General features: G+C 46.2%; 1 protein-coding gene across 1 annotated transcript; it reads right to left on the bottom strand.

Moving 5' to 3' along the window:
• Positions 1-3357: 3357 nt before the first annotated feature.
• On the bottom strand, positions 3358-10950 carry KCNJ8 (potassium inwardly rectifying channel subfamily J member 8). Its single transcript, XM_015869327.1, has 3 exons — positions 10798-10950; positions 10086-10534; positions 3358-6194 (listed from the first exon to the last, which is right to left on the bottom strand). The coding sequence occupies exons 2-3, from the start codon at positions 10448-10450 to the stop codon at positions 5294-5296; spliced, it is 1266 nt and encodes a 421-aa protein (XP_015724813.1). The 5' UTR covers positions 10451-10534; positions 10798-10950; the 3' UTR covers positions 3358-5293.
• Between the last annotated feature and the right edge of the window lie 2812 nt (positions 10951-13762).

The raw sequence follows: 13762 nt of genomic DNA, 5'->3' as shown, positions 1-13762 counted from the left end.
AGAGGCTAACAACTATAATTTGCTCTCCCTGAAACTCAGCAGTGTTTTATTGATTCAGTTCTGGCTTTGACTGAATGTAAAAATGATGACAGTCAGCAGAAGTAGCCACGTTTTGACAGGCTAACCCAGATCACCCAGATTCAAAGACCTAACATCAAAAAACATGCCCTGAAGAATAAAGAGGCTGGGCCATGGAAGGATGCAATTAATTTTGTTGCTATTGTGGTTATAGAAATAGCACTTGTGGAGAGCAGTGATGTTCCCTGAGTGAGGAAGACTCAGAGCCCCAAACCACAACAGCTCTTTGCAGTCATTCCAGTGCCACTCCTCAATTTCATGGCCTTTGCAGCAGGCCTCAGACCATAAAACCAAGACATACAGTTTTGCCTTGGCCCACACAGACGTTTTCTTTCTTGCCCTTGCTAATAAGCTAAAATTTAACACCAGTAGGAGAAAATGTAAACTCCTGTGATGATAAGATACCCCGACTTTTACAGATTATCCTCAGGGACATACGTCAATGACATATGACGTATTCATAATTAGCTCTGAAATAAATTTGTCTAAATAAATCAACAACTTGGTGTTGCTTAACATTGTTTTTTATTTTGTATGTTTGCTTCCTCAGTGGGAGATTTAGAACCTCTGAATCAGAAGAAGCCTTTCCCTTGACCCAAACTTACTAACTCTCACTATTCATAAATTTGGAACCCAGAAGAGACCATTAGGTCTTCCCTTCTGACCTCCTGAGCAGCACAGGCCCTGGCATCACGCACAGCTACTGCAGTGAGTCCAGAAAAGGGTGTTGAGGCTAATGTGCATCTTCCAGATAAACAGACCAGATTTGTGGGTGAAAGAAATGTCTTCATTTCGGACAACTCCTTATTTAGAACAGAGGCAAACAAAATTTGTTAAACCTCTGTTAGATGTGAACAGAGAATCTATCACTTGTTAGTCTTCCTCTTCCTCCTTGAGTTTTTAACAGCACAAATGATAAAAACATTGGTAGCATTAGCTAAAGTTCAGACAATAATTTCCTTAAATGCATTTTTTTTGTCTTTATGTTGTAGTATAGCTTGATGTTTCCAGCATATTCTCTCTCCACTGTCAACTAGTAATTTGTCAGTGGTCTGAGAGTACTGCATATACTTGCAATTTTCAAAGATTTCTCCTAATCCAAGCCCCTTGGTGACATGTCCAAACTGTGAGTGCCTCAGTCTCAGAGGCTGTTTCTCTTGGACAGCACTGATTTTGTCTCACGAGGTAAATCTCTCTACACTGTCCAATGAAAGAATGTGGGAACGTGTTTTATCTTTACTGTCCAGTTATCACATGAGAAATTTTTTTTTTTTTTTTCAAGTTCACAGAATTATTAAGGGGAAGTAGGAAATATAATTCAGAGAGATAGGGAGAAGCAGCATTATTAATATGCTGTGGGTATTAGGAATTCTTGCCTATCATCTTAGATTATAGTGGATGTGATGTAAACACACATATACAGAAAATGTATTTTGACATAAGTGTCTGTTGGAGGAAAATGTTAACTCTCACCTGGCTTTGCAAGCAATTCAGAGAGGAAATGTAGAAAAATGGGAATTTATCTTCTTGTATTTCACTGCCTTCTGTTAAAGACAGACAGAGTTTCCCCCATTACCTTGTGTCATATCCTGCCTATTGGTCCTTTACAGCTTGCTATGGAGGACACTGAAGGACGAAGTGTCTTGGAGGGCACAACACATACCAGTCCACTCTTGGGGACGTGTCACCACCCCAGGGCTCTGTCAGGGTTTCTGGGGCGTGGGGCAGTCCAGCAGAGGCCATCCACCTCCTGTCCATGGGTCTGGATGTCATGAGGACACCGGGTCCTTGATGCTTTCAGCCCCCATCCTATGATCACTAACTCCAGCACTGTTGCCCATTGAGACTGGTGACCACAGCTCCTGGAGCCAGGCAGCACCCAGCTCTCCATGAATCCCTAGTGTAACTTGTTATGCGACTGCAGGCGTCTGCAGACAGGGCTGACGCACAGTTGTAGGACGCTGTGCCATGGCTACATGGTTACAAAACCCGTTGCTAATGGCAGTGGAGCACAAAATCGGAGTCTAGAGGGATGTGGTTTATTGTTTGACAGTGCCTTCCAAACCCTCACCAGTGTTTTGAAAATATCGTGCTCCGTGGAGAGTATCATTTGTCAAAAATAATGAAAGCCTTATTCCTTTCATCATATAATATCTCATGCTTTTGTCCAGACAAAGTTCCTTTCTGGTCTTGCACAAACTACTTATTCAACTTGCATCAGCAAGCATTTGCTAATAATAATCACCGAAAAGCCAGAAAACTGATTTCACAAAATGTCCTTAATCTTAATTTGTGAAGGGAAAAAAGTGTTTCTTCTGTCAGCAAGTGTGGAGTGCAGATAACTGCTTCCCAGATGGAAAAGCAAAAGCACAATGCCTTGCCTCAATTTTATGCAGAGGAGGAGGTGTGTGTCTTTGTGAAATGCATTCAAGATGGCAGTGAGGCATGCTGAGCTTCTAAAGTGACCCAGTGCCTTACAAGAAGATGTGGCTTTATGGTTGAAGCCTATTGTACATATGAGATATTAGCTAAGTCTGAATCCTTTGCAAGATGTTACCTTGAAGTGTCCCAGAAAGGCTGAGATAACTCTTCTGAGGATGGAGCTACATGGCTCGTTTGAAAGGGCAAACTATTAAGATGCAGCATGTACCTGTGATGCTGTACTCAGGAATGGGATCATTTCTGGAGGAACTAAAAGCATGACATAGGGAAGCCTCCAGGCAAGTTTGGTGGCAGAGCAGGTTGCAGATGAGTGCACTGGGACTGCCCAGGAAGGGTGACTGGGATGTCTGCAGTCTGCTGTACCTCCTCTAGGCCCCTATTCACCCTTCTGGTTCAGGGTGTGCCCACCCCAGGTCCTGCCCTGACCCTGGCTTACTCCAGGTAAGGTGTGTTGGAAGAGGGCACAAGAAAACTTGAAAGTGACAGCTGTGGGGTGACCTGCCGCTGGGGGAAGCTCCCTCCAAATACCATTACTGAGAGGTTGGCTTCAGCCCTGGAGCGCTATGCTTTGTATCACCTCTGAGTGCTCTCTGTTTGCTTTCCATGTTCCCATCACAGTAACTCTGATTCTTCTGTCTATTCGCAGAGGGTACAAAGGCTCTCCCTGACATTTTCTTATTTAAAATAGAGAAGCTCTTGTATTTAAAAAGTATTAAATTAATACTCAAAGAGTCTGTGGAAAAGGAGGAGGGACAAGTGGGACTATTCATCCAGAAAAAATTAATGGGGAATAGAAAGTAAAATAGAAAAGACATGAGCAGAAAATTAGAGACAGAATAAATCATTATTGTCACTTTTTTATTTTGTAGAAAATTTGCTTTTGTGCAGCATTTGACTTATTTGTATTGCAAGCAGGATGCTTCACAGAAATTCACAGCCCTGCAAATGCAGGCCAGAGACAAATTGTATATGTTCGTTCTGACTCTTCTTGGAAGCTACAGATGTTCGTTGTTTGGACACATAACAGGCAGATTAATATCTCCAGATGTTCACCAGACATCCTCCCAAAACATTAATGGGCAGGCCAGGAATAAACACTTCTAGCAGAAACTTCAGTTTCTGTTAGTGCTTCAGATGAAGCATTTTGTTGGTGCTTATTTCGTGGACAGCACCTGCTCCACATATAAGGAGGCTACACTTACACAGCCAGGCCCTTCCATGCCACCACCCAACTCTAAATGAAGCTGTAAAGTGACTGTACAAGTGCTGATGAAATGGCTTCCAAAGAGAATAAGAATTCAGCATTGCTCTTGACTGCACAACCTGGAAGGAGTAAGCAGATACTTACAATTGCAGGAGTATTTAAGTGATTGGGTGCCTTACTGAGTCAGCACAGAAATAGTACCTTTCCTAAGAAAGAGACATCAAGGCAACTTCTGTGAACAAGAATTATACTTGGTATTCACATTGGAAAGAAGCATCCATCCATGTAGCATTACCAAATGTGACACAATTAGTTGTTTTACCTCTACTTAGTCTTCTAGAAAATCTTGTGGGGACATTTTGGCAAAGGTTCTAGATAAGAAATGCCCCGTGATTTGAAGAGAACAGGTGCTCACCACCAGCTTTCAATGTCATTTTGTATAAAAACACATGTGCGACGTTGCTAAAAGGTAGCAGTGTTCCATCAGCATCACCTGGAAACTACTCTGATGGCTTTGGCTTTGAAAATACTATTACTTGTAATACTACTGCCATGATCCTCTCTTTCCGGTTCATGAATCCACAGAGGGGAAAAACAAAAACAACTGTTTGCTGAAGCAAACAGACTTCATCCTACATAAAGTACTGTAAGTGAAGGAAATACATTTCTTGTTCTTCAGTATGTTAATCTGCAAGACTAATAAAAACAACAGGATTTGGTCTTCAACCAGTACAAGGAGAATGTTGAAAAGGTGCATGCTTTTTTTTTCAGCTTTAGCACCTCAGATGCTCAAGGGGAGGCTGGGAACACTTGAATCTCTCAGTATGGGTTACAAATACATAACAAACACACATTGTCCTGCTGCGCTGTATCCCACCTGCAGAACAAGAGCAGCACTTTGCAAGAGGCTGTACCATTTTGTGGGGCTGCTGAAATGCTGCTCAGAGCTAGCTGCAGAAGCTCTATTCTGGCATGGTCAGGTCACTTCACCTACTGGGACTGCTTTCAAAATATATATGTTATAAAACAATGGAAAGAAAGGATCTAGAAAACTGATGGGAAAATCCTTCCTCTTCACCTGTTAAATCACTGAGGAATTTAGCTATTCCTTTCAAAAGAACAAAGGATTCACCCTTATAAAACTGATACCAAAACATCTCACACAAAATATGTGCAAGCTATCGATATGTAGCCATTTTGAACTTCTGCCTGTGGGTGAGTAACCCACTAATACAGGATAAAAACATACTTTGTGACAGACAGTGGAAGAAAATGGGAAAGAGACCTCTGGCAGAAAAACTATGATAAAAAAAAAAGTTAGCATGCCATTAGGAGAAGTATAAATACACATTATATTACATAAGTGAACTGTGTTTCTTTTAGTGTACGTGCCACTTTTATTAATTCATACACTAAGTGCTAATGTGTTTCCTAATGCCATTAGGTAGTGCTTTCAGTAAGTAATGGAACAAATAGTCCTTGCCCAGTCCTTTTCTGCATTCTCAATTTTCTTCAGTAGAATGAAATTTATTTTTGGACCCTCCCCCTGACCCCACACAAGGCTGTGTATCACGTTTCGGAGGCGCTCTGGCTCCCCTCGGGTGTGATGAACTGCACTTTGGGCACCATGAGGGAGGGGTTGGTTCTGCGCATGGAGTTGCTCCTCCGAATGGAGTTGTTTCTCCTCATGGAGTTGCGTTTACGCAGGGAGTTCTGGTGGGACAGCTCGCTTTTCTGCAGGGTCTGGATGAGAATTGAGGGCTTTTCGTCAAGCTCTCGTGCGCTGCAACGCGGTGCTGCCACTTTGACTGTGTTGCCAAATTTGGAGTAGTCAACGGCGTAAACGCCTTCCTCTTCAGTGACGATGGGCACAAAGCGGTGGCCCCACAGAATCTCCTCTGCTATGTAGGAGGTTCTCGCCTGTGTTGTGATGCCAGTCGTCTCCACGACTCCTTCAAGTATCACTATAAGCTCCAGATCCTGGAGCGCCAAGTCAGCAGCGGAGATATCGTAAAGAGGACTGCGCTTGTCTATGACGTGACAAATGATTAAGGGAGCCACCAGGAAAATATTGTTACTTTCAATGGGGTTATCTACGGGGATATCTACTTGGTGAATGGGTATGACTTCTCCCTCAGGGGTTGTAGTCTTCCTCACAACCTGGATTCTCACGGAGGCACTTATGATCATGCTCTTCCTCAGGTCTCCCACTCGAAACATGAAGCAAAGTTTGCCATTTCGAACGGCTATGACTGCCTGCCGGCTGAAAATCAAGGTTTCTGCTCGCCTATGAGCTTGAGCAGTTTTCATGAAGATGCAGCCCAACATGACAGCATTGATAATTAGACCTACAATGTTCTGCAGGATCAACACCGTGATGGCCAAGGGACACTCCTCTGTCATCATCCTGCCCCCAAAACCAATGGTCACCTGAACTTCAATGGAGAAGAGGAAAGCAGAGGTGAAAGACCTGGGGAGGAAGATTGTACAAAGTTACTTCAAAGCCCATCAGACATAAATTGATAAGCTATTAGCACATGCTTAGTAGAAACAAACTGAAGTGTCTATTTTTGCAGTTCTTGTAAATTTAAGCCTTCTGCTAACATTGCACATTCGATGATTCAGTGTTTGTATGATAAGTGGTACATATAATGTTGAGGGAAGACATAAAAGCCTGAGCTCCCAAAAAAGCAATTCTAATTCTTGATGACCCTGAGAAGCTCACTAGATTCTCTATTCAGAAAAACGTTGCACACTTCATTAGCTGACACTGCTTTAACTCCCAGCAAGACTTTCCACTTTCTACATTCCGTGAAGCTCTTGGCAGGGTGCGGTGCTTTTGGAGATAGATAGGTGAGCAACAGGCTGGCATGCTGAAGTTCTCCCACCAGCCTGCACAGGGAAAGGAAACTGGGAAAGCTTCAGGACTACATTTTCAAAACCTGACACTCTTTGTCATGAGCTCCTTTAGCAAGTTTTCCTGGAGGGAAAGGGGATACTCCCAGCTTTATCACTCCTCCCAGACCCTTGCACGCCTTGCACCTGACCTACACCCTTGCACGCCTTGCACCTATGGAATCAGGTTGCAGAGGGAGGACGCACCTCAGCTGAAGGACAGTGCTGTGCCCAGGGTTTGGGTTTAGCTCACTGCTGTGGCAAAGCTAGTTGGAAAACTTCAACACAGCAGTGGGTTGTAGAAGTGTATCTCTAAAATGCTTTACTATTGGACATCAGAGGATGCTGTCTGCAAAACATGTTATTTACAATAGTGCACAATATCACTTCTCAGATAAACACCAGGCTATTTCATTCACTTTTGTAAAATGGCACTCCCTTCACCAAAGTCTCTCATACCCTAAACTTGTACCTTGGTGTTTACACAGTAGATATTTTGCACACAGGGTCTCATGAACTAACATAGTGACCCTTTTGACATAGTGCAGTCTACCAACATTTGAACCATCCCCATGCTCAGTGTGGCTTTACCTACGGAAAATATATATCTTGTCCATGAAGACAGTTCTAAGGCCTGGGATCAAAAAGAGACATTAAAACAGAACAGGCAATTCCAGGGAGAATATTCTGTAGAATGAGAATGGTCATCTTTTGGAAAAGCAGCCAGCCTCTGCACAGACATCCTTGAAAGAACTTAGGCTCTTTTTTTTTTCTCCTGCTTTGTTAGTCTGTGGCAGATTCCCTCACACCGAGGAGTTTATTCTTGTAATTTATACTGAAGAAATCAGGGATGAAGGAGCTCATTCATTCATGGAATGGTTTCTGTGTTAATGAGTAGTCATGTACATGCAGAATAAAGCTTCCAGCTAAAACTTAATTTAATTTAATTCAACTTAAAGCTCTGTGCAATTAAATATTCTGATTCCCTTTGATAGTCATCATTAAAAAAAAAAAAAGAAAAAAGAAAAAAACAAACAAACACCTTTTTAGAGTGGCAGTATCAGAAGCAAAAAGTTTGTACAGCATGGTGAACAAGTGAGGAGGGAGCCATGAATGTCACAGAATCACAGAACTGTAGGGGTTGGAAGGGACCTCCAGAGATCATTGAGTCCTACACCCCTGCCAAAGCAGGTTCGCTACAGCAGGTCGCACAGGTAGGTGCCAAGCAGGTCTTGAATATCTCTAGAGAAGGAGACTCCACAACCCCCATGGGCAGCCTGTTCCAGTGCTCCATCACCCTCACTGTAAAGTTGTTCTTGCATATATTTGTGCGGAACTTCCTATGTTCCAGTTTCTGTCCATTTCCCCTTCTTCTGTCTCAACCACACTATTCCAGGTCCCTCACTTTTAAGCTCTGCAACAGTTTTTCTCTTTGGACGGCATTTCCTTGTGTGGCAAAAGTGCTACTAGCCTTAGAAATCCTGAAGTACTTTGAAAAACTGAAGTGCTGTGCAAGTTCCCTGCAGCAGTGGTTAGAATCTCCTAAAGCCAGATTTCCCTGTAAATTTGTAATGGCACCCACCCAATAAAGCTCTCCAGAAATACCTGCAGGCCTAAATCTCAGGAAAGTGAATTAAAAAAATATTTGCCACTGTTTTGACAGATATTAATATTATATGTTGATTTATATATACACAATATTAGGTACGCTTTAAATCCACTACTCTTAAAAATATCAGCAATCTTAATGTTAGTTAATCTTGCACTACTTCATATTGTGCCCAAGGGGGTGGCCAGATTTAAAAAGATATAGGGAAAAGATTTTCCATGGATACGTAGGCAGCTGTTGGCTGAAACACCTCAGGTACTCACAGGAGAGTGTGACAGGTGTTGTTTGCCAAGGGCTAAAGCTCAAAGGCACACTGGTTCATTGGCTCTGCTCATTACCAGCCCTCAGACAGTCTCTATGGCAGGGAGAACTGCTGGCACGGGGATGCTGCATTTGGGGCTACAGCGAGACAGCAAGAGGCCATGGCTCTGCTTTGTCCTGGTGGCATGATGCCCTCAGCAGTCAGACCAGGCTCTGTGGCGTGGCCCAGGAGCACCATGGAGATACACATTGAGGGGGCCTCCACCAAATAGGGTTACATCCTCACAGAGGACCCCAGAAAGTTGGTGGGGTTGGACAAATCTCACACATGCTTTCCTCTGGGAGCAGTACAACAGAAAGGCAGGGGGTCACACCCCAGAGGACATCCCCAGTGTGCGCCAGCTGGATCATGATGTCTCATGTCAGAGGTAACTGTTTCTGACCACTTAATGGAAAGGAAATAAGACAGCCACCTCCCACTGCTCCTGATCTCCAACTTGATGGAGGTCAGCTTGGAAAATCTCTGTTTTCTCTTCCCCTTTAGCAAAACAGCATAATAAATAAATAAACAAATAAAAGGGAGGGTGGGGGGGCAGGGGGGTGGGCAGGGCATGGGGAGAATGAAAACTGCCTCATAAGCCAGACCTGAGGTGCCTTCAAGCTTGCTGAGCTGCCACAAAAACTGTACGGAACAGAAATTTAAAAGATAAGCAGATACTCTCATACAGTCACTGCAATGTGTCAAGGCTGCTGCTATTGGGCAGCCTGGCCATCCTGAACCCAGACTGTCCCGCTTAAAAGCACCTGCTGCTATAAAAAGACATGTTACTGATGAGATGACAGGGTGATCTTATTGCTTACCCTCACCTCCCATTAACATGCTCCCCCTTTCCTGTGTACTTATGATCAGTTTGCCACAGCCTTGAAAACTGCCATTTGAGGGCAGAGAGGAAAATGCGTTTCTTAACAGACGACATTTAACCCAGAAGTCCCTTAAGCTTTCACTGTCCGATAAATCATGCACATTGTGGGAACAGTTCATCTGTCAAACTGCTGGCCTTACCAAAGGCCAGGCATTTTGGAGCTGTCTCATAAGTGTCATCCTGAAACACATCTCGTTCTGCCCTAAGCAGCACTTTTCTTGCCAGCTGACACCTCTGGCGGGTGCCTACCTCCCAGGCAGTGCTTTTGGAGCAGGCCACCTTCCACCAGTGCGGCTCACAGCTCGCACCACACTTGGGATGCTCCTGCTGCCACAGACAACATTACGATACGTGTAACACATACCCACTCTTGTAGCAGGCTCTTATCTTGACAGGCAAGGTATGTCACCCACAGAGTGTGGAGACACATGAAAAGCAGCAGGTCTCCCTCTCTTTCAGATCCTGTAAGGAATCAAAGAAATCTACAGTACAGCATTTTCCAAGCCCAGAAGGCTTGCTGAATTTACGTAATCTAGAGGAAAACACCGCACTTTTCAATTGTCTCAACCAAACACAATGGTTCATGTAAACCAAAAACTGCATTTCAGTCATCGATGGGGCAGCAGGCAGCCATGTCCCTCCCCTTTCTCTGTCCCCCCCGACTGTGCTGTACCTGACACATGTCACACACGGCGTCCACTTGGTGTTGTTTGCAGTGTTCTCTGTGCTCGGATCCATGTCACCGTGGGCAAAAGCCACCAGCCACCACATCATGGCAAAGAGCAGCCAGCTGCACAGGAAGGACATGGTGAAGATGACCAGCGTGTGACGCCATTTCAGGTCCACCAAGGTGGTGAAGATGTCTTGCAGGAATCGCCCCTGCTCGCGGATGTTCTTGTGGGCCAGGTTGCAGGCTCCATTCTTGGCGATGAAGCGGGCTTTGCGTGGCCGGTCCCGGATGCGCGGCTTGCGCAGGTTCTCGGCAGCAATCCGTGCCAGCACATACTCCTCAGGGATGATACTCTTCCGAGCCAACATCTTCCTGCCACCATAGTCCACCTAGCGAGATGCGAAACGGGGGATGCTCCCTGCGGTGCGTCTCCGTGGGGCTCACTGCTTCCCCTGAGAAAATAGAAAATCGATCAGATGCGGCAGCGAGGTGCTACAAAGAGAAGCCCTGCTTGGCTATGCCCACATCAGCAGCCCTCACATCTAATGTCACCGAGTAGCTTTACTCTACAGCACCCTCCCCACGCCAGCCCATCCTCTTTGTGTGAGCCACAGGCGCCCGCTTCCAAAGGACACCGGGGATGCTATGTGCGCTCCCAGCAGAAGGCAGGCAGCAGGGCCCTCCCGCAAACTCGCCCTAAAGTAACGCGACGTACTACAGGTCGGGTCCTCGGCTCTCCAGGAGATGCCCAGGTATGTCCGCAGCACGGACACGCGGTCACTCGCATCCTTCGGGGCGTGAAGGATCAGACTGCTCCGCTCTGAACCGAGGCCGGCCAGCAGAGAGCCTTCCCGGCCGCACAGCCCCCGCCTCGTCCCACGGCAGCATCGCAGGGAGCCGAGCCGCGAGCTGGAGGCAGGACCGTGCCGAGCGGGCGTTCCCGTTCCCTCCTCAGCCCTCCTTCCTTTCCGGGATGAGGAGGGGCGGCCCCGCTTTTATCCCCAGCCATGTCCCCAGACGGCTGGCAGAGCGTGGCGGCGGTACACGGGGTAGCGGCTGTCCTTCGGGTACGGGCAGGGGCTGCAGAGTGGGGCCGGGCCGGTGGGACGGGGGTGTCCCGGCTGCCTCTGGGCAGAGCTCGTCTCTGTCTGTGCTTTAGTGAGCCCGGAGCTTCGCCTTCCCAGCTTTATCGCAGCTCAGGTCTCAGCTCGCAGGCTGGGGAAGCATAAGCGGTTGGAGGAGCGGGGCTGGAGCCTGACGGCTTTCCTCAGTTAAACGCAGTTACCTGTTGCGGCAGGAGGAAAAGAGACTTTCCTTTTTGTACGGCGCGCAGCTCGCATTGACTCGGATGAGCAATGCTTAGGGCTGCTCTAATCCTCAGCTGCTGTAAGGGAAGTTGATGGATGGGTATTTATATAAGCAAAATTAGTGCAGCGTCAAAAATGACTCGCAGAGGTTCACTCGTGTTCCTGCAGTTCGAGGTTTATGGTTTTGGCACTGGTGTTAAATGGAAACTTGCGTTCTTGGAAATTGTAGCTTTTCTTTTTCTTTCTTTTGCTTTTTAATTTTGCTTTTTCACCCCTGAGGTCTTAAGATTTGTAGCAGGAAGAATAAACACAGCTTCGGCTTTGCGAAAAGATCTATATTTAGATGCCAGTATAGCAAAGTGCAGAGATATGGTGTTGGCTTAACTCCTCTGTGCCCAAGGAACACCCATCTGTGTGTGTGTGTGTGCAGTGAGAAGTTTTCTGCATATCACACAAGCGGATGACCTGCACACTATAGCATTTATACAGTATACAACACATTACTGCCCTCTGTAAACCAGAGGCAGAAAGCAGTGTTCTGCAGGCCTGCTGCCATCAGGAAGTTTGGAAGTGTGTTCAGGCTTGGAAAAAATTGAGAAGGCAAATCTGACAGCTAATGCAAACCTCAGCTTGAAGGTATCCACTCTGTCACACACGTATGAGCTCCACTTCAAACAGACAAGCAACTCCTGGGTACTTCTCTAGCGCTATCCTTTCCCAACACCAGCTATACAGAACTAAGGTAACACAGTCCCAGTTCTGTTAGGCAATTAGCTTTACATCCAGGTTTGGACATCAGCTTCAGGCAGATGACAGCTCCCACATGAAAAGTCAGACCTAGAGCAATTGCTTAGGGTGGTCACCAGGCTCATGTGCCAGCACACGGAGCTGGGTGAATTTCAGCACACCGAGACTTGGGTGGGTGTCTGCAGATTGGCACTGGTGGTGGCTGTGGCACATGGTGGTCCACGCTGGGCAAGCTGGGACTGTACATGTGCAGAGCATGTAGAGGAGCAGAGGTTGGACATAAAGGCTGACTTGCTTGTTAGGTGCAGCCTCTAGAAGCTCGTCTTGCTTGGTGGAACTGTTGGAAATGGCTGTTTCAATACACCTGCACTGAAAGGGACGCAGCCTCTGCTTTTTTACCCCAGGCACCTGTACAGACTGGGAGGAGTAGTCCTTGAGAGTAGCTCGGCAGTGAGTGGGAGAGTAGCTCTTGTGAGGCCCCATCTGGAGTACTGTGTCCAGGTATGGAGCCCTCAGTACAAGAAAGACATGGAACTGTTGGAGAGGGTCCAGAGGAGGGCCATGAGGATGGTTAGGGGGCTTGAGCACCTGCCTTATGAGGACAGGCTGAGGGAGCTGGGCTTGTTCAGCCTGGAGAAAAGAAGGCTGTGGGGTGACCTCATTGGAGCCTTTCAATACCTGAAGGGTACCTATAATCAGGAGGGGTGTAAACTCTTTGAAAGTGCCGATAATAGTAGGACAAGGGGAAATGGTTTGAAGTTGAAAGAGGGTAGATTTAGGTTGGATGTTAGGGGGAAGTTCTTCACTAGGAGAGTGGTTAGGCCCTGGAACAGGCTGCCCAGGGAGGTTGTGGATGCCCCGTCCTTGGAGGTGTTCAAGACCAGGTTGGACGGGGCCCTGGGCAACCTGATCTAGTAAAGGTGTATGTCTGGTGGCCCTGCCAGGCAGGGGGGTTGGAGCTTCATGATCCTTGAGGTCCCTTCCAACCCGGGTCATTCTGTGATTCTGTGATACCTACAACCAGCTTCAAGGAAGCCTGTTGGGCAGTGGCCACTGGGACATGAGAGCAAGGAACACTGTCAGCAAGAACCTTTCCCTCTTCCTAGTTTAATAATATATGACATGATTTTGAGCACAGCGCATGCCTCCCCAAGCTACAGTGCATGAATATGCTTCAGAGAGTGACAGCTACCAAAAATGTTCCCCTTTGCCCTTTCAAATATTTGCTTGGTTGCCACATGCACATGGAAGTCTGGGAGTTCAGTAATAGCTGGGAAAATCTTCTGAAACCTCTTTGGGCCCTTCTGATTAGGAACACAGTGTCTGAGTGCTGTGAACACAGCCTGCTCAGGGAACAAATGGTTGGAATTGCTTGCAGGTTTGGGTTCAGATGTTCTAGGATCCATCATGCTTCTCCCTTCCTGCTGTTTCATTTGTCCTCCACCCTCATGAGTTACTGGTATGATAGCAAATATCACTTTAGAATTATACTTATCAAAAAGGGATTAAGTAAAGTGCTCAGACATGAATCTGAAATTTCCACATTATAGCTGTGTCCAGCCCTTTGACAAAATCCTGCTTTGTAATAAGTTCTGTTTGAAATTCTAGTTTTAGCTTAGAGATAGG

This window comes from Coturnix japonica, chromosome 1 (assembly GCF_001577835.2).
Source record: "Coturnix japonica isolate 7356 chromosome 1, Coturnix japonica 2.1, whole genome shotgun sequence".
NCBI classification, from domain to species: Eukaryota; Metazoa; Chordata; class Aves; order Galliformes; family Phasianidae; genus Coturnix; species Coturnix japonica.
This window is presented reverse-complemented; position numbering and strand designations above follow the sequence as displayed.